At 37.7% G+C, this 26,315-nt stretch overlaps 1 protein-coding gene across 1 annotated transcript in view; it reads right to left on the bottom strand.

Annotated features, from left to right (window-relative positions):
* Nucleotides 1-23,037, bottom strand: part of DEPTOR (DEP domain containing MTOR interacting protein) — a 199,581-nt gene extending 176,544 nt beyond the window's left edge. The window contains exon 1 of the mRNA XM_074201471.1: nt 22,897-23,037. Within this exon, the coding sequence (XP_074057572.1) occupies nt 22,897-23,036 (140 nt within the window). The 5' untranslated portion in view covers nt 23,037. The remainder of the gene's footprint in view (nt 1-22,896) is intronic.
* Between the last annotated feature and the right edge of the window lie 3,278 nt (nt 23,038-26,315).

Below are 26,315 nucleotides of genomic sequence, written 5' to 3'. Positions count from 1 at the left end.
TGAGAAGAGAGATTTGGAATTACTCTTCCCCTTCATCCTTTAGCAGGATTAAAATAAAAAATATCCTTTCCCCTCACTTAAAACGGTTTCTCTTTAATGTACTTTGAGTACAATTTCCTCATCCTTGACCCTTTATCAGAATGTTTTCCCATCACCAGGCCTCCATCAAAGGAAATTTTGAGAAAGAAATAGAAATATACAAAGTGGGGTGCAACAGGAATGACATTACCCTGTAAGTCAGGAAACCTGAATTTGTTCCTTTTCTGCTCATCACTTACTAAGTGACTTTGAGCAGATCACTCAATCCCTCAGAAGCTATCTCCCCATCTGTAAAATGAAGAGGTTGGATTAGATGACCACTAACACAGTCCCTTTGCTCTTAGTTACTATATCCTGTGTCCTATAATCATATTTTGAGGTGTCAACAATAAAACTTTCATAAAATATTGAGGACAGTGGTTGCTCTTCATGTTGTTATATAGTCTTCAAAGACAAGTTTAAAACTTAGAAAAAAATAGAATAGATTCTGTCATGGGAGATAATGTCTCCTCAGGAGGTGCTAATGTGATCTTCTTTGGTCAGCCCCTTCTCAGATTATAGCAGAGTTCTTTGACTCACTGAAACCATCAGTATAGAACTTACTGAGTTGTCCCAGATGGTTCTGGGTTTGACATGTTGACATGTTTTGTCCAGAAATGAGAGCTTGGTTTTAATTTCTGTGTACTTGATGTTTCAATATTGTGGGCTTTCAGCATAATAATCACTGCAAATGAAGGATTGGGAAGAAAGGGAGAGAGAAGGCTGGCAAACCTCACATTAAATTCCTGGCATACAACTGGAGCCTGTCACTTCATTTGCTGTTTTGATCTTGCCCAGTTGTAGAAAGTTTGCTACAAAGCATTTAGGGGAGGTATTCAAGAACCCAGGGATTATTTCTTCCATAGTGTAATTTAGCCAGTTACCATGAGATTATCTAATTTTCTTCCTTACCAGTCCCACACCTGCATGCAATGTATTTTGAACCAAAATATTGATGTGGACATATATTGATCTGGATTCTATAAGCTTTTCGTGTGTGCATCTGTGAATAGAATATATTTTAAAAACTTAAAGTACAAAGAATTTCTATGTAACTAATTTTTCAGTTTGTTTTTGCCTTTTTTTCAAGACAACAGGATTAAGTGACTTGTTCAAGGTCTCACAGTTAGGTAACTATTAAGTGTCTAAGGCCAGATTCTAATGCAACTATTAATGATCTTAGGATCATATATAAACAGCTAGAAGGGATTTTTAAAGGTCACTGAATCCAATTCCTTCATTTTTGCAGATGAGGAAACAATCACAGAGAGGTTAAATGACTTGTCTAGGGTTATTTATAAGTAATGGCCAATTGTTGGTTTAACACTAATATCTTCTTGAATAGAACAAATTTCCCCTCTGAGAGTTCAGAGAGATAATCCACTTTACCTGAGAGTCTAAACTTTCAATTTTGATTTTCCTGGTTGTTTCCCCACCAGATTACCACAATTGTTTTTGTAAAAGATAATTCCTCTTGGTAACTGTGGGTTTCTATTAAGGGCTATGTCATTTAACTCAGTAATGAACAAAGTCCATTTTCCAAGGCCTGTTCTGCATGTATCCCATGAAGCCTTAGATTTAGAAGTATCAAGCTTTATTGTGGTAACAAGTCCATTCTTCTTTCCTTTTTTCTTCATTTCCCATTTATTTAAACCTTGTGTCTGATTAGCAGAACCCTGAATTTATTTGGTTCCTTTGTGAAAGACTGAAGCATTTTTGTGAGTGATTGAAAGGACAGAGATACTCTGTCCTAATAGCAGTTCACATTCCTCTAGTGCTTCAAGATTCATAACATTATTATCTTTCTTTTTTCTTTTTTTTTTTTAAATGAGGAAACTAAGGTCCCACAGACTTGGCCAAGATCACTTTGCAAAGAAATGTAGAGGGTCAGATTGTAAGCCTAGGTTCTCTGATTCTCAGCCTGAGAGTATTGTTTGTTATACATCTCTATTTCCTATTCAGTGTTCTCCTTTTTTTTCCATCTTTCTTGAACATTATTTGTGAATAAGGCCAAGTGAGGCACATTCTTAATGGATATAGAATTTACCTTCCTTGAGACATAACTGGTAGACTATTTTAAGGCCACTTAGAATTTGTGTTTTGCTAGACCAATTTAAAAACATGCTGGATATCTTTTCTTTTTATATCTGATTCATTTCTAAATGTATACCTCACTTGTCTCCTATAAAAGGAAACATTCCTTATGACAATTAATAGAAATAAAAGAGGGGGAAAAAATACCATTCAGGAAAACCAACCAGCATATCAACCAAAGTCAAGTATACCCATACCCATCATCCCCTACCATAAGAGAAAACATGGTTTAATTTTATAAAATGGATTTGGAATAAGGAACCTGGGTTAAATATAAGCTCTGGCATTTACTCCCTGAATTACCTTAAGTGAGAAGACCTTTGGGCAGCTAGGCGGCACAGTGGGTGGAGCATCAATTCTGAAGTCAGGAGGACCTGAGCTCAAATTTGGCCTTAGACACTTGATATTTACTAGTTGTGTGACCTTAGATAAATCACTTAATCCCATTACTGCCCCCTCCCTCCCCCCAAAAACTAATAAAATCTTTTTAAAACTCAGAGGACTTCTCTGGGCTTCAGTTTTCTTATCTATAAAAATTAAGAAATTGGACTAGAAAAATTTTAAGGTCTCTTTCAGCTCTAAATCTTTTAAAGCCTATGATCTAATGACTTTTGCAAAAGGGGAAATATGTACTTTTTTTGTAGACTTCCAACTTCTTCAAGTCCAGATGATGTCTACTATTTCTCCCATACCACCTAAAGCATCAAAAACACAGTAGGCAGTCATTAATGATGTTCACAAGAAAGTGCTAGTTTTCCTCAATTAGAGTGGTTAATATTGCTAATCAATGGTAGCAATTGAGATAATTTCTATAATTTAAGTCAGAGACCCTGAGTTCACATGCTGGTTCTGTCATGCACTACCTGTGTGGTCTTGGGCTAATCACTGAACTGCAGTTTCTTCACTTATAAAATGAAGGGTCTTTGCTAAATAATCTCTAAGGCTTTTCTGGATTTACATCCTGTGATTTTTGACTCTATGTGACTGAGGGATGATGGTCCCATCAACAGATATGAGGAAGCAAATAGGAGGATCAAGTTTAGGGAAGAAGATGATGAGCTTAGTTTTGAGAGTCCAACAAGACTGTTTGACATGTCTGATGTTTAAAGATTAGGCCCAGATGTATAAAAGTCATCTATACAGCAATGATAATTGAATCCATGGAAGTAAATTAGATCTTTAAGGGAGAACATACAGAGAAAAGATGGTCTAGAAAAATTTGTCATGTTACATAAAAACTTAGGAAGGTTTGAAGAAAATAAAATAAAGTACAGATAGTCTACTGAGAAGAAAATAGCATCATGGAAATAAAGGGAACAGAAAGTATCCAGGAGGAAAAGGTTATCAATATAATAACTCATTTGTACATAGCATAAAACTTCTTACACTACTCTGAATGATAGGTAGACTGAGTTCCCAGACTAGAGACAACTTTTGTTTTCCTTTGAATCCCCAACACTTAGCACAGGTCCTACCATACCATAAATATTTAATAAATGCTTGTTGCTGCCGCCGCCAATGTTATTAGGTAATAGGTTAAACTTTTCCTTCCTCAAGTCTCCACCTACTCCATCCCAATATCCACTCAACTGGCAATGTAACTTTTTTAAACTGAAAGCTTTGACCATATCCCCTCCCCTCATTTAATACAATTTAATACATTTAATACAATTCAGTGGCTCCCTATAACCACCAGGATCAAATAAAAAAATTATTTATTTGAATTTTTAAAGCCCTGTACAATCTCACCTTTTCCTACTAGCCCAGTCTTTTTTTTTAAATTTTATTTATTTTATTTTGAACTTATAAAATATAACAAGCATGTCTATAAAATAAGTAATGGGGGGGGAAGATGATTGCACATGTATACTCCACTCCACTCTACACCTTTATGGTGGTGTGAGATGTGTGTGTGTGTGTGTGTGTGTGTGTGTGTGTGTGTGTGTGTGTTGGGTGCAATTAAGTGGTGCAATGAATAGAGTAGCAACCTTAGAGTCAGAAGGACCTGAGTTCAAATGTGGCCACAGACACTTTACACTTACTAGCAGTGAGACCCTGGACAAGTCACTTAACCCAGATTGCCTCCCATCCAAGGCCTTCTCCGGTCATCCTGATTAATATCTGGACATTGGTGACTTAATACAGCAACCCTTCACTCAAAATCAATTCATGAGTATATCATGATATCACCTCCTTGATGTATGATCTTCTTCGTAAACAAAGCACAAACTACAATAACAACCCACTTTAAGGTACATGACCATGATCTTTTTTGTTTGTTTGTTTTTGCAAGGCAATAGGGTTGTGACTTGTAGGTATCAAGTATATGAGGCTGGATTCAAATTCAGGTCCTCCTGATTTCAGGGTCGGTGCTTTCACTGCACCAGCTAGCTACCCCTGTCAATGATCTTCTTTGCTGTTCCTTTCATTTAACACTCATCTTTCAACTTTTTCACTAATCACTTGCTTTTTTGCTTCCTGCCTTTCTTCAAGTCTCAATAGCAAGTCTCAAATACCAGCTTCTGCAAGAAGTTCCTGGCTCTTTCTCAGATAGTTTGTATGCACAGTTTGCCTGCTATCTCAACTACAGGAATGTGAGCTCCATAAAGGGAGGGATTGTTGATTTTTTTGTCTTTGTATTCCAGTGTTCATCACTGTGTCTGATATATAGTAAGTGTTTGATAAATGCTTAATGATTGAATGAATCTAATGGTTTGGTTAGTGAGTAGGTAGTGAGGAAATAGAAACAGCAAGTAAAGATTTTTCTAGATATCAGTGAAAGAGGAATGATGCAGTGAAAGATCAGATGATAGCTTGAGCAGATGGAAGAGATTAAAGATGGTCCTTATTCCTAGATATTATGAAAAGAACAACTATTTAGAAAGAAGATAAAGAGGAGAGGTTGAAAGTGGAATAGAAGGCAATGAGAAAGATAAACAAGCCATATTCCTAAAGGAAATAGGGGAGGTTAGAGTTTCTGAAACTGGAACCAAAGAGAAAATCCACCTTTTTCTGAGACTGGCAAAAATGAGAAAGAATCGTGAATTTTGAAGGTAGGAGGAGAGATGAAGAATCTGATGATACATGACCTCAATCTTTCCCAGTAATATAAGAAGGCAAAGTCATCCACAGAGAGAGAGATGGAATCAGAGTTTTGAGGGGAAAGACTGAACAGCTGTTGTGGGGAGTAAAATTGTGCATTAGACATTAAATGCAGTAGTTGAAAGCCCAATTGAGGTTTTAATAACATGAATTTTAGTGGATAACTTGAATTTTAATTCATTGGCATGTTTATATTATTTCCATTATTTTTGTGTTCAGTATCTTGAGGACAGAAATAGAAATGGAAGTGTAGAAAACTACCACTAATTGTAATTGGGAATTTTTTTTAATAAAATGAAATTTAATTTAATTTAAAAAAACAAAAGAAACAGAATTACAGAGGGAGGGTGAGCCTTGGTTGAGAATTAGTAAAATATGAATAGTGGAAGAACAAAGGAGCAAGAGATCACAGGATATCCATAATGGCAAAATAGCAAAATGATAATTTGGGTCTATAGCCTTAATGGGATATGAAGTATAGTCTAGATGACCTGGGATGGGACAGACTAAATACAATGAACTATTTGAGTTTGGACTCACTTATGTACTAGTTAATACAGTGAGCCTCAGAGTAGGAGTTTGAAACTTTAAAGCAATAAGTGCCCTGGAGCATGGACTCCAGAAATCTTGTGGCCTAGATGATGCAGCCATAGGTTGAATGACAAGAAAATCACCAATTAGATAACAGAATGAAATGTAACACAGGGTCTGAATGGTCTTGTCTGGGGATGGTTAGATATACCATAGTGGGCAACATGAGTCAGTGTACACTCACTCATCAATCAGAAAAGCTCAGCCCTAGTTTCATCTTTAATTAGGGTGGAGTCACCACCCTTGAATTCTAACATCAAAGAAAACTCAGTAGGCTGCCAGAAGTAAAAATGTCACTGAAGAAAAAAATAGCAAAAGTAATTGGACTAGATTAAGTATACATATTACATACAGATCTATGTGGAAATAGATATAACTCTAAAGCATTAGAGTTGATTATCAGAAGAATTGAAAGATTCGAAGGAAACTATCATTTTGAAGGGGTGTCAGGAGGGAAGAAATCACAGCTTTTATAAGCAAATAGGGGCAAAGGACATTTGAAAGAATATTACTGTAACTCTATATGTCTACTTTTCAATCCCATTAAAATGTTCATATGAATAATCCACATAGACATGAAGATCATACTTGATAAAAGTATGAAAATGGAAGATGGGCTTTGAAAAAATAATTTTCTACAGCAAACCAATCTTTATAATAAAAGGATTAAAAAGGTAGAAAATATAAAAGTTATATTTATTTGCTGAATATGAACTTATATTTGATTTGGCAGAGCAAATTATTACCTTAAAGTTTTTTTCTTATCAGATATAGGGTGTATAACAAAGTCATACAAGACTTTTCTGATAGATGTAACAATAAGGATAACTTATTAAGATAAAGCAAAGTAGAAATAAGGGAGATAGAGGCTTATTAAAAATATTTATCCCTGCCATGGAAGATGCCCAGTACAGGAAGGGAGATTCCCTAAAAATGGCGGGGTTCTTCAAATGTTTGTTTGTATATGACATTGTAGTGATCATTACCAATCCTAGGATGATGGTTTAGTTTAATCATTTTCTGTCATGTTTGACTCTGGCAAAGAAACTGGAGTCTTTTGCCATTTCTTTCTCCAGCTCATTTTACAGATGAGGAAACTGAAGTAAATAGACATTAAGTGACTTGCTCAGGATCATATAAGCTCATAAGTGTCTAAGGCCAAAAAATCGTATAGCCTCCTAAATAACTTTTAAAAGTTCATCTTGAAAGCTCTTTTTTGGTGGTTAAGAATTGGAAATCAAAGGAATGTCCATCAACTAGGCAATGGCTAAACAAAAAGTGGTATATGATTGTAATGGGATATTATTTTGCTGGAAGAAATGGCAAGCAAGATGATTTCAGAAAAACCTAGAAAAACTTACATGAACAAATGCATAGTGAAGCAAACAGAAACAGAATAAGGTTATATACAGTAAAAGCAATATTGCTCAATGAAGAACTGCAAATAACTTAGTTATTTTCAGCAATACAATGTAATCCAAGCCAATCTCAAAAGACTAGTGATGAAACATGTTATCTGCTTTCAGAGAAAGAATTGATATTAATTGAATACATCTGAAGCACGCTAGTTTTTTACTTTCATTTTTTCTTTTATTCAAATTTTCTTGTACAAAAGGACTAATATGGAACTCTTTACATAATTGCACATGTCTAACCTATACCTGATTGCTTAATATCTCAGGGAGAGGGTAGGAGAGGGCAAAAAGACAGAATAGAATTTGGACCTCAAATCTTTTAGTAACAATGTTAAAGGGGCAGCTAAGTGACACAGTGGATAGAACACCGGTCCTGGAGTCAGGAGAACTTGAGTTCAAAAGCAGCCTCAGATACTTAATAGTTACATAGGTGTGTGAACTTGGGCAAGTCACTTAACCCCATTGCCTCGCAAACAAAAAAAAAACAATATTAAAAAGAAAAGTTCAGGAAAAGGAAAAAACCAAATGAATTACAGCTGCCTATTTCTAGGCAATGATAGATCTCAATGTATAAATCTCATTCATCTTTGTATATGATTTTAGGCATATGGTGCAAATGAACAATGTTCTGGGCCCAGTATTGAAGAAAAAGGAATGTGATGTCTAGATTATCTTTGGAAAAGTATGTAATACTTTGAATGACCCCAAGAGACTTACTGAAGCATAAGCTTATCTTTTTAATAGAACTATTATTTTGTGAGAAGCAGTAAAGGTAGTGATGCTCTCAGCACTAAGAAAGTCTTAAAACAATTAAAGGATGGTTCACATTTTATAGATGAAGAAATTGAGACTGAGAGGTTTTGTAACTTGTCCATTATCATACAACTAGTGCGTGGCTGATATTGTTATATTCTCCCAATTCTTAAATCTAGAGTTCTAACTTAGCTACCTCAAGTAGAGACCTTCCTGACTACTAGGAGTTGGATCTTTCCTTCTATGTCACTGACTGAAATACCTTCATCCAGGGGCATCATCTTCCAGGAAGAAGTAACTTCAATCTCATAAATAAACTTTTGGGGTAGATGAGAGAAGCAGTAGGTAAGTATTCAGAAGCCATGGGACAGAAGGAAAGTCAGGTAGCAAGAAAATTGTAGACTTAATCTACCCTAAAAATTTTATTTATGAGACTGAAGTTATCTCTGCCTAGAAGATGGATCCCCTGGATGGTGGTATCTCATTCAATGACATAGAAGAAAAGATCCATGTCCTATTGGTCAGGAAGGTCTCTACTTGAGATAGCTGTTAGAGTTCTAGACTTAAGAACTGGGAGAATGTGACATTATCAGCCACACACACTAGTTATATGATACTGGACAAGTGACTAAACCTCTCAGGATCAAATTCTTCATCTGTAAAATGGGAATAATAACAGCACCTATGTCTCAGAATTGTGGTGAGGAACAAAGAGATCTCAAAACTAACAGAGCTTATGACTGCACTAAGACTTTTGGGACAACCTGTATTACCTTAAGCTATTATACTTCACTACACCTCAAGTATTATTATATACCTATAAGCTATACATCTATACATCTAAAACTATTAAAACTTAAGACTGCACTGAGATCTCTGAGATACCCTGTATATGGAAAACAAACCTTAAAGGATTATAAAAAGGCTAGCTCTCATAAGCATTAGCATTATGTTTATTAATAAAAGATATCTTCCATCTGAAGACCAAACAGTAGAGCATCAAGCAAAGGAAAGGTTTGAGCTGGGGGAAGGGGAAACAGTGACACAGTGGAAGAAATAAACAGTTATGTCCTTTAGTGAACAAGTCCTCTGTTGATGTTGTGTTCTAGGACACAGGTATTGTGATTTAGCCATAGTAAACTGGATAATTTCTAATTGCCTTTAATTTTAAGAGATAATTTATGGGGGGATCTATAGAATAATGATGAAGAAGGAAATATCAAAGATCACTCCAGGGTTTAAAGGCTGAATGATTGATTGATTATTGTCTTTCACAATTGAAGAAGACCATTTTATCAAGTAAATGATGACATGACATGCTCATTATATTGATTAAAGTGAGGGGAATGTGTGCAAAGACATCCTTCTCACTGCCTCTTCCAGAACTGACTTAACCCAATGGCTGGATAGTATAGGAAACAGAACTTCTGATGTTGACATGGATATAGAGGGAGACCTTGCCTTTTTAGATGTAGGTTTTTCTGCTAAATCAAGCCACCCCAACATTACTGTAATCCTGGGCAGAACATCAATATGATATTTTTTGCGGAGACAAACTTACTATGGTACAGTAAAGCTAACCTATCTCTTGATGGCCTAATAATGTACTGGGAGAATGGTGGTAGCATTTCTTGGTCAGGGGAGTAAAATGAGGAATTCCATCTCATTTGTGCTGAGTTTGAAATGAAAGTCAACTTTAAAAGGGGCAGTATCTGGTAGGCAATTGGAGAAATGACCTTGGAGCTCAGCAGTAAATTCCAGAATGACAATATAGAGGTAGTAGCTGAAATTGTGGCGGTGGTCGAATGGTCTGAGGGAAAGTGTAGAAAAAGGAGCGAAGCAGAAAACTGAAGGGAGATCCTTAATGAATTTTAGTAACATTTAGTTAAGAATTATGTATAAGGACTGGGAAGATAACAAAAAGCAGAAATCCAGTCCCTAACTTCAGGAAGTTTACATTCTAGTGGAGAAGACAACATGTAAGCAACTAAGGACATAAGAAGAGTCAGAAAAAGGAACACAGACAAATCAGTTTGCTTGAGCTGATTTGGAGCTGAGGCCAATCAGTAGATTCAGAACACACTTTAAAGGCTAGATTTCAAGTTCTGTTTTTGGTCACTAGACCCACTGCAATGTTTAGTTATATTCCTGGAATGAATCCAGAATGGATTACCTTCTCTGGAGTCCTCAAAACTGGAGATGCAGGTCCTATAGCACTCATAGACATTCTGCTTGCTATCTACATATATTCACAGGACCAGCCTGTATGTGAACCATTGCCAAGATCTGGGCAGCATCCTCCCCAGATTTCTCCAAGCTGTAATGGCACCAGTGTCATGGCATTACCTTGATGTATTTCTCCCTGCCTAATAGGTATTTGGAAAATATTAGAAAGATATCTCAGGGTATAGGGGAAAAAATCAGAATTTAGTAGCAGTACAGACAGAACAGATATAATGAAGTGTAAAATATGCTATTCCTATCCAGTATGCCATGCTGCTTTAATTTGCAGAATGTGTAATTATATAGTATTAAAATTCTAGTACATTGGTCTTGTGGTAAAAACTGAAATGAGAACAGACAAATATGTTCAATTTCCTTACATGACCAAGTCCTATGACAATCACAAAGGACTCTCTCTCTTAGACATTGTTGGCAAGATTCTTGCTAGAGTCTTCCTTAATAGACTATTCCTTCATCTAGAAGAAGTCATCTACCTGAGAGCCAGTGTGACTTCAGAAAGAACAGAGGAATGGTTGATAGGTGTTTGCAACCCAACAAGTCCAGGGGAAATATCAGGATTAGAACAGAGGTCTGTATACAGCATTTGTAAATCTGACCAGCAGTGGTTAGGAAGATAGTACCAAAATTTGGTTGCTTTAGAGAAGTCAATTTCATGATGGTGTGTTTGCCCGGGTTCTGGATAGAGGATGATGCTCTCACGCTTTCCCAGTTACCAATGTGTGTAAGATGTGTCTTTACTCCCATACTGTTTTAGCATGATCTTTTCAGCCATGTTATCAAATGCCTAAATTCTTTAACCTGAAAAGGTTACAAGCTAAGACTAAAGTAGAGGGAGAGCTGAAAGCATGATTTTCTGTTCACAGACAACTGCACTCAGTCTCTGAAGCTGAGATATAACAAAGTATGGATCGATTCTCTGCTGCTTGTGCTGCTTTTTACCTAACAATCAGCACCAAGAAAACACAGGTGCTTCATCATCCAGCACCACACCATCCACATGTGGAACCATCAATTACAACAACTGGTGAAGTTTTGAATATTGTGGATAAGTTCACTTACCATAGTAGCATACCTTCTAGGGATGTACACATTGATAATGAAGTTGATATATGCACTGCTAGAGCTAGTTCAATATTTAGGAGGCTCTGAAGGAAAGTGTAGTAGAGAAGTTTTAGACTAACTTTTAAACTAAAGTCTACAGAACAATTGTGCTAACCTCATTGTTGTCTACCTAAGATATCTAGACTATCTACCAGTGCCAGGAAACTAAATCACTTCCATTTGAATTATCATAGGAAGATTCTAAAGATCACCTTAGGAAGATTCTAAAGACACCAGACACCGAGATCCTTTCTTGTACTAAATGCTAAGTATTCAAACTCTACTACAGAGATTTCAATGAAGATGAACTGGGTTTGAATGCCAAAGGTACACTTGTCAAAGAGACTATTATATGAAGAACTCACACAGGGCAAGGGCTCAAGGTGGTCAGAAAAACATATGCAAGGATACTCTCAAGTTCTCTCTTAATAACTTTGGAATTGATTGTGTGACACAGAAATGGGAGACATTGACAAAGGACCTCCCAGTATGGTGTGCTCACATCAGAAAACATGCTGTGTTCTATGAGCAAAGCAGAAATGTAGTTCAAAAGAAATTTGAGATGATCAGATTTAGAGAATCCACCCTAAATGTTCACAAGATCTATTTGTTCCTGACCTGTGGTAGAGCATTCCGAGCTTACATTGGTCTGATCAGTCACAGTTGGACACACTGTAACTGGACTCTAGCATAGTGCTAGCATTTAGACCTCTTAAAAAAAAAGGACAACCAACCAACCATGACTATTACTGTAATGGTTATGGGGGCTGGCATAAACTCCTAACTGTTCTCATTATTCTAAGATTGTAATCTTAGAGTTTTCTCATTCCATACTCTACTACCCTCAAACTTTCAGTTTGAGTCATAGTCAGATTTACCTTATGTCAGGAGCCTGGAGATATAAGAAATCACTAAAGGACTTTTGATCTCTTTCCTGAAGTTAATTTTTGAGTGGAGGCTTTCATAGATATATTAATCCACCCTCACACATGTTATTAACCAACTTGTGAATATGATTTCAAAATGATGATAAGGAATTCATTATTATTCCAAGGGAAATACTGATCTCCTTACTCTCTTGTTATATGCTTAGCAGGAAATGAATCCAAAGTCTGTTCACCCTCTGGAGAAAACTATTTGAATGGCTTTGGAAGGAATCAGTCAATCTATCACCCTTTTTCACTTACTCTATGGTCCTATTGTCGTGTAATGGGAAATAACAATTATCTTGAACTCTAAATTTAGTCTTCCTTTTTAAAAAAAGCCAGAAATGGCTCAAAATTTTCATGCTTTCACTTGTCATTCAACAAATAATTGGGGGGGCGGCATTTCTAGTCATCTTGATAAGTATCTTGCCATGGATCCTGAATGGCTCTGGAGGAAAGAGTGAGTTTGGAGATTTTGTGCAACACCCCCTCACTCAAATCCTATTGCCCTGCAAGTTATGACATCACCTTCCTGAGTCTTGATCCTTTTCTAGAATAAAGGACAAACAAGTACTTTAATAGACTGAGTTGCCTGAGGCAATAAGAGAGTGAATGACTTAATAATAGACACTGGGAAAGTCTGTGTCAGAGCAGAGTTTATCCTAGGTCTTTCTCTCTGAAAGAAGTCAGCTCTCTATCCCCTTCATAATGCTGCCTCTGCTAAGTTAAGATTTTTGTATGTTAAAATTCATATTTTCAAATTCAAATGATTAGACAATTTGGTTAATTGATATTTTTGTTGTTTAAAGTTCACAATAAATTATGTATGTATGTCAATCAATAAACATTAAATAGCTATTTTGAGCCAGTCATTGTGAGTGTGAAGGAGAGTCAGAATGTTTGTGTGTGTGTGTGTGTGTGTGTGTGTGTGTGTGTGTGTGTGTGAGAGAGAGAGAGAGAGAGAGAGAGAGAGAGAGAGAGAGAAAGAAAAAGAGCCCAGAGGCAGCATATAGTCAGATTAACTAGACTGACAGTGAAACCATAGTTTGCTCTCAAGGGGTTAACATTCCAACAAAAGAGTCAACATGTCATTGTATCCCACCTACAGAAAAGAGTATAAGGAACTGATGGAAGGTCAGTTCAGAAAGAAGGCATATAGGGGAGGGGAGAGGAAAGCCTCCTGGAGAATATGAGATTTGAATTGAATGTTAGGGGAAACCTAGAAGCGAAGAGGTCCAAATGAGAAAGAGTATTAGAACACACAAAGATACAGAGTCAAGATATCAGTCAATATAACATTATCATAAAATGTGTGTAATGGAAGTAAAGTGTAAAAAAGGGAATGAGTTTCTATGAAATTTATGTGGCCATGGCATTATGCTAAGAAATTTACAAATATTATTTCATTTGATCCTAACAGTAATCTTGGGAGCTAAAAGCTATTAATACCTCCATTTTACAGATGAGGAAAATGAAGCAGAGGAGGTGAAATGACTTTCCCAGGGTAGTCACATAACTAGTAACTGAGGCTGCACTGAGTTCAAGTTTTTCTGATGTCTTCTATAGATTGTTACATAAATCTTCCTTTAAGACAGGAAAAATTGGAACAAGATTAGGAATGGCTTTAAATATCAGAGGAATCCAAGAGTAATGAGACCCTGGAATTTATTAAGAAGGGCAGTGACATGGTGATACTCAAGGTTAGGAAAAATGTGTTTGTACCCTATGTGGAGGCAGGATTTGGACTGGAGAGGTACCTGAGGTAATATATATATATATATATATATATACCCAAATGGTATCTGTGTAACTGTGTAAACAAAAAAAAGTGTTGGGAAGGTAAACATGATGAGATATAATAATAGATTTGATATGTGAGGTGAGAGAAAGTGAAGAACTGAGGATGACACATCAGTTGTGAACCCGGATGACTAGAAGAATGTTTGCCTTCCACAGGAATAATGAGAAAGTCACACAAAGATGCTGTCTCTAAAGTTTGGAAGACCTAGGTTTAAGTCTTTGTTTGAATATACACTGGATTTGAGACCCTCACGGCAAATCATTGGATGAGTCAGTGCTAGAAGTTGCAAAAAGATGCCCACCTGCATTGATAGTCACGATTCCCTCCATCAAAGAAACGACAGGTCCAGTTCCTAACATATATATATATATATATATATATATATATATATATATATATATATATATACATATATATATATGTGTGTGTGTACATGAATGTGTATGTCCTGAATACAGGACTGTGATTTCATAAGCATGAGGAACTCTGAAAAGGAAATTCAAGGTCAGTAGAAATCAGAAACTGTTCTGCAACACTTCCCAGATCCCTCTTATTCCTCGTGCTTTTCCAGTTTAACCCGAAAATAGTTTGCCTGCATATAATTGTGTTTGTATATTGTTTTGCCAATTAGACTGAGATCCTTGAGAAGTTTTTGTGTTTCTTTGTATCATAACTTTTATCAGGCTTATAGAACATAATAAAACCTTAATAAATGCTTATTAATTGACTATGTAGATATATAGGCATATATACATATATATGTGTTATATGCACATAAGCGAATATGAACACAAACACAGCTTAAATAACACAAGAACAATACCACAACAGTAGCTTTTTAAAACCATTTTTCCGTTTTCATTTGTATATTGCTTCTTTCAGGCCTAGTAGAGAATTCCTTGACAATAAAGAATGATTAATTTATACCACTGCTCAATAAGGATTATCATGATTTCTCCACATCCCACTGAAGGGAAATTAATACTCTCTTTGAGATTTATTTTGAAGCATGATAAACTAAAGGTTCTTCCATTGGAGAAAGACCTAGAAAGGTATGGTCTAGGATGTAAAACTCTTCTTGCTTTGTGAACCATAAACCATAAAGTGAATATGGAAATACTTTCCAAGCCAAGGCAGGACCTATATGTTATATGATGTGGGAGAATAGAATGGAAAGGCTAAAAAGTTTCAGTTTAACTCCTCTCCTTATTCTCAGGAGGCACTGCAAAACCACCTGTTCTTTTGCATCATTCCAGGAATGGAGTCAGATCCATCCTCGGTCTTCCTCACAGCTCTTCATCAATTCATTTAATAAAAGCTGCTAAGGAATACAGGATCATAGTCCCATATGGTTACCTTAAGAATAACTGGCATTTGGACATCAGTGTTTGCCTCCTATATAAAAATTCTCGAAGTATGTCTCCTGCAGTGAATTCTGAAGATAAATAATTAAAGAGAATCTGTTTCCATTTCTATTCCATATAAACACAAGTGTCATTGTTCTGCTTTGTTGGGGTACTACACTTTCACTAGATTAAGCAAAGCAACTTGACTTAAAATTTAACTTGGAAAAAAAATTCAAATTTTATATACAAATCCCAAAGAAATAGTGTTGAAATCTTGTTTTTTTTTTTTAGAGGGTCAATTTCTCTCTAGTCTCACTTTTCTGTTCATGACAAAACATAATGTTTATATACTATACAGATTTTTTTTGCTTTTCAGTTGTGTTCCATTCTTTGTTGACCCCATTTGGGGTTTTCTTGGCAGAGAAATTAGAGTGGTTTGCCATTTCCTTCTCCAACTTTTTAAATATGAGACTGTACAGATTTAGGATTTCAAATTTCTGGCTCTCCATCAGTACATGCCAGTCTCTGAAGAATTCTACTACTATACATAGTTAATGACACTTCAAAAGGCACTTATATTAAGTCATTTTAAGTGAGTTAGGAAACTTTTATCTTATATTCAATTCAACAAGGGTCTATTAAGCACCTACTATGAGTAAAATCCCTAGTGGTAGGGAGAAGGAGATAGAAACAGAGAAAGAGAAAAGCAAAATCTTGTCCAGCTTTCAGAAAATCTAATAAAGAAAAATCCAAATTTTCAAACAGATAATCAATGTATTATCAATCATGTTGCAAAAGTATTCACCACAGAATTCCTTTAAATATCAGACAGCTATGACAGTAAAAATACATTCTTTTTTCACAAGATGGGAATTTCCAGAAGCTTTTTAGGAACATGCTCTGTGTGGGGTATCAGTATACTTGGTGGGATCAGCTTCACCATGTAAGTGCAGCTTAAAATATGTCAGCTAGCTAACACTAGCCCTGGAATCAGGAGGACCTGAGTTCAAATCCAACCTCAAACACTAGTCACTGTATGATCTTGGACAAGTCACTACCCCTGATTGCCTCGCATCCAGAGCCATCTCCAGTCATCCTGATCCATATCTGGCCACTGGATCCAGATGGCTCTGGAGGAGAAAGTGAGGATGGTGACTTAGCAATCACCTCCCCAATGTCATGGACTTCTTCAAGAAAAAGGACAATATAATCACTAACTTAAAATGTGTACCTGAAACACACTTTCAGCTACTACATATCTCTCTTAATCCCTATGAACTCAACTAAATCTTGCCTGCTAATAATTTATTCTAAGATTCTGTGAGCAGGGCCTAACTCTTCTTTTTAAATCAGGATTAAGGAATGAAAGAATAATCCTCAAAATAACACAACCAAAGAAGGGTACTCCCGGGGTATAAAATGAATTTTTTAAAATACATGCCTGTATACACACTGATACAAACACACATATTTATTTCCTGTCCCCAGCTCCTCCTCTGCCTTTTCCCAGAAATAGACCACCCGGGTGTTGCCATTTGTTAAGAACCATCCAGAATTCAACATATAAAATAATGAAGTTGCTGACCTCGCAAGAGCTACAAGATGATTTAAAAGGGATGTTCCCATTTAATGAATTTTAAAAAGATATTAATTAGTTCCACATGTTTTCCCCAACTTCAAGTCATGGTCTGGATAGCTGCTGAGCTGTTTGTGATTGAATGAAAGGTTTCTTGCTCCCTTTGCAAGAAAGCCAATTCTGTGCAGCTGTTCCTTGTTCTCAACACTCATAGAATTGAGAGAGGCTTTTGCAGAGCTGGTATGATCAGGACAATCGGAAGCAGGATATCTAACTGGGCACAAGACCTCAATTTTTGCCTGACATTCCCTACAAATGATGATGATAGCAAACATTTATATAGCAAATAATAATAACTATAATAATAGTTTAATTTATTTAGCACTTACTAGGTAACAGACATTCTGCTAAGTGTTTTACAATTATTATCTCATTTGATCCTCACAATAATCCTGGGAAGACACAACATTATTGTGAGGAAACTGAGGCAGGGAGAGGTTAAGTGACTAACCCAAGGGAGTAAATGTCTGAAGCTGGATTTAAACTCACGACTTCTTGACTTTAGGTCCAGCTCTCTAACCATTGTACCACTTAATGTGAATGTGAATCTAGGAATGGAGTCACATCCTCTAATGATGCATCTTTGATTCCATGACTTGTCATTGTCTCCACTCCACAGAATTGCTTTGTATCAATTTGTATATGCTTTGTATTTACTTAACGGTGCATGCTTGGTTTTTTCCCCCTTGTAAAAGGTAAGATCCTTGAGGTCAGGGATTTATCATTTATATCTTTGTATTCCTATACACCTCGCATATAATAGATGCCTAATAAATTCTTCCTTGTTTCTCAGACAACAGATATACAGTCACCAAAACCTTTCAGACTAGGTAAAACTTGGGGTGGCTAGGTGGCACAGTATATAGAGCACTGGCTCTGGAGTCAGGAATACCTGAGTTCAAATCCGACCTAGCTGTGTGGCTTTGGGCAAACCACTTAACCCCATTGCCTTGCAAAAACAAAAAAGAAAGAAAGGAAGAAAGGACTAGGTAAAACTTACCAAAATTTATACTACATTAGCTAAGTCCCTAGAACACACAGATGGAGTACAGAGAAGCAAGCAAAAAAGGCAAACATCCAGAACTTATGAAGACACCCCCTTACTGGATGCATATACTTAGAAATCTAAGACCCTTTTCTAATCAAAAAAGTCTATTTGCTGGGGTCAAATCCTTTCTTTATAGACCCTTGTGATTTGAGTCATTAGATTATGTGACCATTTTTAACTTATTAAGAACTGAATTCTAATAACCTAGACTTGGTATAATTCAACAGAATGTATTTATTGTCTCTTGCTAATGCTAATGCATATTTATAGTCTCTTCTCTAGTTCTCCTTAGAATCGTGTTTGAACTAAGTGTCCACCTTCCAAGTCCTAAAACATTTCTTGGCCATTTGTTGATCATACTCTTAATAAATCACTAATTATGCATTTCAATTTAAAGTAGAAGTATTGCGTATATCTTAGGACTTTCCAGATTGCAGTATCGGAAGAGAAAATGAAGTGAAATTTATTACTTTAATTAGGATTATGTAATTAATAAGTAAAGATTTCAAAATAATAACAAAACATTTTTTCAAAGATCATCTGCAATTTGTGATATGCAAAATTCACATTACCATAGCCTCCAAAGCAAGGATACATCAACAATGCATTCTTAATTGGTTGTTTATACTTTTCTTTGAATTTATTCAGTGGTATATATTTTATATATGTGCATTTATTTATATATATATATACACATATATATACTTCCTACAATTAAACAGAAATTAGTTGCAATAATAAAAATGTAGTTAAACTGAATCAGGAATAAACATCTCTACACTACTCCAAATAAAAAGACAATTAATTAAAAAATTGAATATTTTCTTATCGATGATTCACATTCAAAACAATTTTGAACATTTCAAAAACACATCTTTAAGTAAGATGCATATATGTTTGATATGAATTGTGTAAGAACCTATATCTTTTCAGGAAGAGTGGGTAAAATATTTGGGGGAAAGGTCCTGTAGAAAAGGAGATAAGATAACAACTAGTACCATATTCTTTGATTAGTCAGGGTTTTTTTTGGTGGTCTCTAGGTAACCAGCAAGTCTTAAGGGATATTGATTTTGGAGAGAACCCTTCCTCTTCCCCCCAAGTCAATTCCTTCAATCAATAATCAATAAATATTTATTTGTGTCTATTTAGTAGACACTACCATGTTCCCGACTTTGAGTTGAATGTTCCCTCTATATGTCTAACTGGCCATCCACCTCCTGTGATCAAGAGAACTTAGTGAATCCATCAAAACTTCATTTCTTTGTTCACCAATCAATCAACAAATATTTATTAGGTTCCTACAGGCACTGTACTAGGCAAAATAGGCAAAAAAGATAATAAGACAAAAAAAAAAGAAATGAAAATTCTTGTCCTTAAGGATCTTACCTTCTATTGGGGAGAGAATGTGTACATTAGAATGTAAAAAATGGACATATAAATGTATATAAGATATATGCAAGGTACTTGAAAAGGCACTAAAATTTGGTGGAATTTAAAAGGATTCATATAGAAGATGGCTCCTGAGCTGTTTTGAAAGAAACCAAAGCTGAGAAAAAGCTAAGTCCTGGGAAATAATGCCTGAGGAGAAGTAGAAGAATGAATTAGCCAAGAATCACATTTAGCAATTGTTTCTCATGGTTTCTGTCTTAAGCAGAGAGATGCTAAAGAGAGGTCCTTAGATGACATTCTTAGTTGGTGGTGGTGATAGTAATGGTGGTGATGATGTGACTTCAGTGGTAATAATAACATTCTTAGACTTTCCATACTCTTCTGGCAACCAAGAAGTTGAAGAATATCAACTGGATCCCTAAATTAAGCATACTAAAACAGTAAAGTGATATGCTAATTTTAACATGGGCTTATTCTAATCCAACTCCTTTTAGATATTTAAGCCCTAAAATCTAAATCATTCACAATGAAGTAACATGATATACTAATTTTGATATGGGTTTTCTCTAGTCTATCTTCTTTTAGATATTTAAGCCTAAAAATCTAAATTATTGACAATGTGGTATTGTGATATACTTATTTTGACATGGGTGTACTCTAATCTAACTCCTTTTAATATTTAAATCCTAAAATCTAAAACACTCACTATGAGAGACCATTTAATTTTGCCATGCAAGCAGCCAATTGTGAACTCATAGCAGTTTCTCCCTAAGTGTACATAGGAGAGGCATACACCTCACATGTTATTTGTACTCTCTACCTGTGCCATTTAATCTCTTAATACACATTACTGTGCATATCAACAGATACTGATAAATACTTTTAAATATTTACATTGCAGTAAGAGTGTTTTTTAAGCCTTGCCCCATTTAACCTCCCTTACTGTGGTAGAAATTGAAGCTTAGTGAAAGAAGAAAGCACTGTTTTAACTTCATTTATATTTCTCTTCTAATGTCAGTTAACTAACCCAGAAACTGACCATTATATGTTCCCTTAACTTATTTTTCCAAAAGAGCAACTTTCTAAGGAAAAGTCTACAAAGTTATTCAGAAAGAAGAGCATTTGGTTTAAAAAAACCAAAGAAATTAACAGACCATAATTTATCTACTATATCTCTTGACTTAAAATGAAAGTACTTCTGAAACGGAGCATTACAACAACTTGAGAAGTGAATTAAGTGAATTAGCAATTAGATTCCAAACATTCAAACTGAAGACTAAATGAAAAAGGATGCATTGTACAATGATCAGAAAATAGGTAAAACTGAACACTTGTTGAGATGCACTTAGAAAGCTTTTAGAAATCTTATATATGGCATCCCCTAAGAGCCTTCTTATAATTTTAAATTATTAAAGTTTGAAAACCAATAAATGTTTATTAAGCAACATGTACTGTGCTAATAGCCATAAACAAAGAAAGGCTTGCTCTCAAGGAGCTCACAATCTAAGGGGGGGGGGGGGGAGATTACATGAGAATAGCCATATACAAATAAGCTATGAACAGAATAACTTGAGCTCATCAACAGAGGTGAAGGTACTAGAGTGAGAAAGGTTTCCTATGGAGAAGGTGGGATTTTAGTTGGCCCTTGAAGGCATATAAGGAAGCCAGGAGGCAAAAGATGAGGAGGGAGAGAATTCCAGCAAGGGGGATAGGCAGTGAATATGCTTAGAGTCAGGCTATGGAGAGTCTTCTTGTAGGAACAGTAAGGACCAACCACTGATCCCAATGTGTATAGGAGAGATATGGTATAAGAACAGAAAGTCCATGGGACCCAGAGACAAGTTATGAAAGGCTCTGCCCTCCAAACTGCATCAGACTTTTGGGATGCTATATTAAAGTCATTGGCCCACTTTGTTTCCTTGTATAAGTCACTTAAACCTGTTTCCTGGTCTGGAAAATGATGAGTAAAGTAGATGACCTTTAAGATCTCCAATTTTAAAGGATCTGTTTCTTTAAATAAAGGAGAACAAACTCTCCCTTAACCAATCAACCCATAATGGTAATGATCAGCCAAATACTGTGTCATCCACTGGACAAACAAAAACAAAACATAATATAACTGCTGATCTGGAGGAAGAATTACCCCAAACCATGACTGAATATAAATATGAAGATTAATTTTTAGTTCTAAAGTCAAATCAAAACTTTTCTTTAAAAATTCATTCAGCACTAATACTAACTTCTAGTATTCGTCACTCGTGCCTGCAAACAAGATCAGCAGCAAGCCATTGAGTTCCTTGAAATACTCTCATTCGTTCAATCTCCAAGAATTAAAATTCACTAGAAATGTCTTCAAAGAGCAGGTGCATACTTTCCCAACCAGGTTCTATGATCTTATCCCAATACTAAAATGATTTTCTAAGGGGATGGCCACCAGAGTCAACACACAACCACTGCTTCAGCGGAACTCCATTTTAAAATCTTACAATGGGTAGACCATGCTAAAGAAAAATTGTATCTGGATGAGACTTGGGGGAAAGGCAGAAAGGAAGCTCTGGTTAGGCAAGATGGGAACAAGAAACAGTGTAGTGGCGATGAGGAAACGGGTGGCGTTCATTCTAGTCACTGGCCATTCAACTGATCAGCTTGGGCACATTTCGTGCCTCTGTTTCCTCATCTGTAAAGCCGGATGGTAGGTCTAGACATCCTCTCAGGTCCTTTCCAACATTCATGCCAGGTGAATCTCTGGCGGGGGGTCTTTGTATCCCTACCCACCCCGCATGTCGGGCCCAGGGAAATGCTATTCCGGCTGCAGAAGTGGGGGGCGGGGGGAGGGGAGGGAGGGGACCCGCATCACCGCCCGGCCGCCGGGCTCGGGTCGGCAGCGAGAGCCCTGGCACCGCCACAGGGCTGCCTGCCGCGCTCTCTTCTCCCTAGTCTCAGCGGCCACGGGAAACCGAGAGGAAACCTCAAATGGAAGGGCTCTGTCAGATCCGCCCCGCCCTGGCCGCTGCTGGAGAAGAAGGGGCGCAGAGAGGGTGGGCGGACCCGCACCCCGACCCCCAAGGCGCCCGCCCTCTCGCCCCGCGGCCTCTGGCGGCCGCGCGACCCCGCGGCAGCTGTCAAAGCCGGTGCGAGGGGAAGCAGCCGCGGCCGGGGCTGGAGGAGCAGCACGGGGAGCCCGCAGCGCCAGGGGCCGGGGCCGGCGGAGCCGCAGCGCGGCGCTGCGCGGGGCAGAGCCCGGGGCTTGGGCAGGGGAGCCGGGCGCGGAGCACGGAGCGGCCGCCGGGCACGGAGCGGCCGCCGGGCACGGAGCGGCCGCCGGGCACGGAGCGGCCGCCGGGCACGGAGCGGCCCCCGCGCCTGCCTTACCGCAGCTGCTCCCCGGTGACCAGGATCTCTGCCATGTGCTCCAGCTCCCTCTGCTGCAAGCCTCCGCTGCCCGAGCCGCCGCCGCCGCCGCCCGTGCCGGGGCCGGGGCCGGGGCCGCCGCTGCCGCTCTCCTCCTCCATCCTCGCCCGCTGCTCACTCTGCTCTCCGCGCCGCCGGCTCGCCCGGGTGCTGAGAGTCAGCCAGCCCTCCGCGAAGCCCGAGCCGCCATCTCTGTCGGGGGCAGCCTCGGGGCTCGCCCGTGATTGGGGAGAGCTGCGTGAACCCCTCCCGCCCCGCAGAGAGAGGGTGGGGCTAGAGCCGAGAGGGTGGGGCTAGGGGAGGGGTCCGGGCCCGCGTGGCCCTTTGGGCGGGACCAGAGGGAAAACATAAACACGAGGCTGGTGCCCGCGGGGCAGCTGGTGGCCCCTGACTGGCCGCGGACTCGCACCCCGAGGTTTATCCTCGCAGGCGCCAGCTGGGTGGCCCCTCAAGTGGGTCACCAGTTGTTTGGATCGAGTAGACACAAGGCAGGACATTGTTATCCTTGGGTTAGCCTAGATTAGGAGAGGGAGGACTGTTATGCGGGCTTAGGAAATAAACTGAACTGGGCAGAGAGAGCACCTTGTTCATGCAATTGCAAGGCTGTCTTCTTCACGTGTCAAAACTCAGGGCCTCAAAGAATTGGAAATTGAGGGGATGCCCATCAGTTGGGGAATGGCAGAACAAGTGATGGGATATGGATGTTATGGAGTACTATTGTTCTATAAGAAATCATGAATGGTAGCACTCTAGAGAAGCCTGGAAAGAAGTATTCCAACAGATGCCGAGTGAAAGGGAGAAGAACCAAGAGAACACTGTAGACAGTAGCAAAAACTTTGTGAGTTGATCAACTAATATGGATGCAGCCCTTCTCAGGAGTTCAGAGATGTAGGTCAACCCTAGGAGAACTGTTATGGACAACACCATCCACATCCAGGAGGGAAAAAAAGAAAAAATAAACCAAAAAAAAAAAAAAAAAAACCCCACCAACTCTGAATGGATACTATGTTCACTTTTTTAAAACTTATCTTATGTTTTTCCCTTCTATCCCATGGTTTTCTTTCTTTTCCTTTGGTCCTAATTCCTCATACACAAAATGACTAATATGTAAACATGTTAAACACTAATGTATGCAACTTTTACCAGAATGTTTGCTGCAGGGATATGGGAAGGGAGGGTGGTAGGAAAATGTGTGACTTATAAATATGTAAGTGGATAAATATTGAAAAACTTTTATAACATATAATTGGAAATTTTTTTAAAATATCAATTAAAACAAATCTCATTGTCTCCTAAAAGCCTTCCTCTGTCTCAAGGATTCTTAATTATTTCAATAATTTTTTTTCCTTTTAAACAAATATGTTACTTTTATGTATTTAAAAACATTATTCTAAGGTATCCATAAGTTTCATCAAACTTGGAGATGGGGGGAAGGGTCTATGACACATAATAAATTTTAAGATGAAGAACTAGGGTAATGTGATCAAATGGGAGTATTGTATTTTAAAATGAGAAAGTCTTAGGTTTAATTATCTGCTCAGATACTTATTAGCTGGGTGACCCTGGTCAAATCACTTTACCTCTCAGCCTCCGTTTCTTCATAAAACAAAGGTCACATACATAGTGAGGAGTATTTGAACTCAAGTCTTTTAATTACAAAACCATTGGTCCTTCTGCCTTTCCTTCCTTATTTCTCTCAAATCAGAGCTACACAGGGTGTAGGGCAACCTGTGTTACCCCACCCCCAGGCCATTAAAATATACAGCGTGTTAAGAATATTTCTATTCCATCAGCAAGTCAAAATAACAGTATTTGCGGATGGTCAAATGGATCTGTGATTTCATCAGTTCAGAAATTCCCTGCAACAAGGCAAATCCTAACGTAACTATGATGATCCATTCTGTGTAACTTTTTATCTGTGAACTCCTGTAATTCCCATACTAAGAGATTCACCCAACATACTGAAGATCTTTCTCAGTCTTATCTGACATTGTGAGACTACCAAAGGAAGCCTCTGACTGTCCATGTATCATTTCTTATTCTTAGCACATGATCAGCCCATTTGCTCTGCCTGCTGTACAATTCCTTTGTTCTTCCTCCTTTCATTGGTTACAGGTTGCAGCCTGCCCACCCTCACCATATGCCTTTCCATTACATTTTTAATTCTTTGAAGACCATTGTATTCCAGATTTGCTGCCAGATATCAATACAGTAGAATGTTAGTATCAAGAAGATAGACCTTTGCTTTTATGGGAAACAGATTCTCTAAAAGAGCTTTAAAATTTTCCCCAAGGCAATTCAACTTGTCTTCTATCCCTTTTCACCTCTAAGAGCAGTTAGTCTTCTGACTGTACAGGTTGTACCAGACAAAGTTTTACATGGACTTTACGTAATTCTTATTTTGTATCATAGTCAGGTCCCAAATTGTAGACTGTTGGATTTGGAGACATGAAAATGTAAGTTAGCCTCCCATCTCTGGCACCTGCTTGGGACAACTGGATAAGTTGCTTACCCTCTCTGTGTGTCAGACAACTCCTGGTGATGTGTCTTCTAAGTGTGCCATAAATGGAGAGGCTTCTTACATCAGAACAAAGTCACAGATTTTCAAAAATTAACATACTAGGCTTCATGTGAACAGGAAATTAGTATAGTCTAAACTCTGCAATCTCCCCAAGTATCTAGCACAGCACTCTAGATACAATGCTAAATGTTTGTTGATTTGATTTCTACATGTATAGGTATTATCTTCAATTAATCACTTAATCAACAAGTATTTAGAGAACTTCTACTAGGCATCAGATGTTGTACTAGGTGTTTAGAATTCAAATATAAAGAAAGAAACAATTTCTATTGTCCAAGAATTTATGGTCTAGGAGGGAAAATAATGTGTGTATATCAAAAAATATACAATATAATTGAATATAATTGACTCAGGGAGGAAGGACACTAATATTTCAGGACCAGGAAAGGCTTTGAGTAGAAGGTTGCTCTAAAAGAGTCTTGAAGGAAGTGATGGAATCCGTTTACTATATGTATCTCTACTCAATCAATTCCAGGAGGGGATTTGTGGACTTTGTTTCTATCGATTTTCCCAGCATGCTTTGCATAGTGCTTCACACACAGCAGGAGTTTATGAGAGGGTTGACACAGTGAGAGATTAGACAAATTACTTCATCCTAAAAACCAATTGTTTCCTTCAAATGCACATAAATGTGCATTTTGAATGTACACCCGAAGTAATGCATTATATTTATGTACATCAAGTGTAAGTGTCTTACCTGTCTAAAGACAGGGAGTTGATGAATTCTCCTTTTAGCTCAAAAATTATGATTCTATAGAACTATTCTTTGCATGCTAGATCCTACCACAAAATATCTCTG

Source organism: Macrotis lagotis, chromosome X, assembly GCF_037893015.1.
Source record: "Macrotis lagotis isolate mMagLag1 chromosome X, bilby.v1.9.chrom.fasta, whole genome shotgun sequence".
Classification (NCBI taxonomy): domain Eukaryota; kingdom Metazoa; phylum Chordata; class Mammalia; order Peramelemorphia; family Peramelidae; genus Macrotis; species Macrotis lagotis.
Note: the sequence above shows the minus strand (reverse complement) of the source record. Positions and strands in the feature narration are given on the sequence as shown.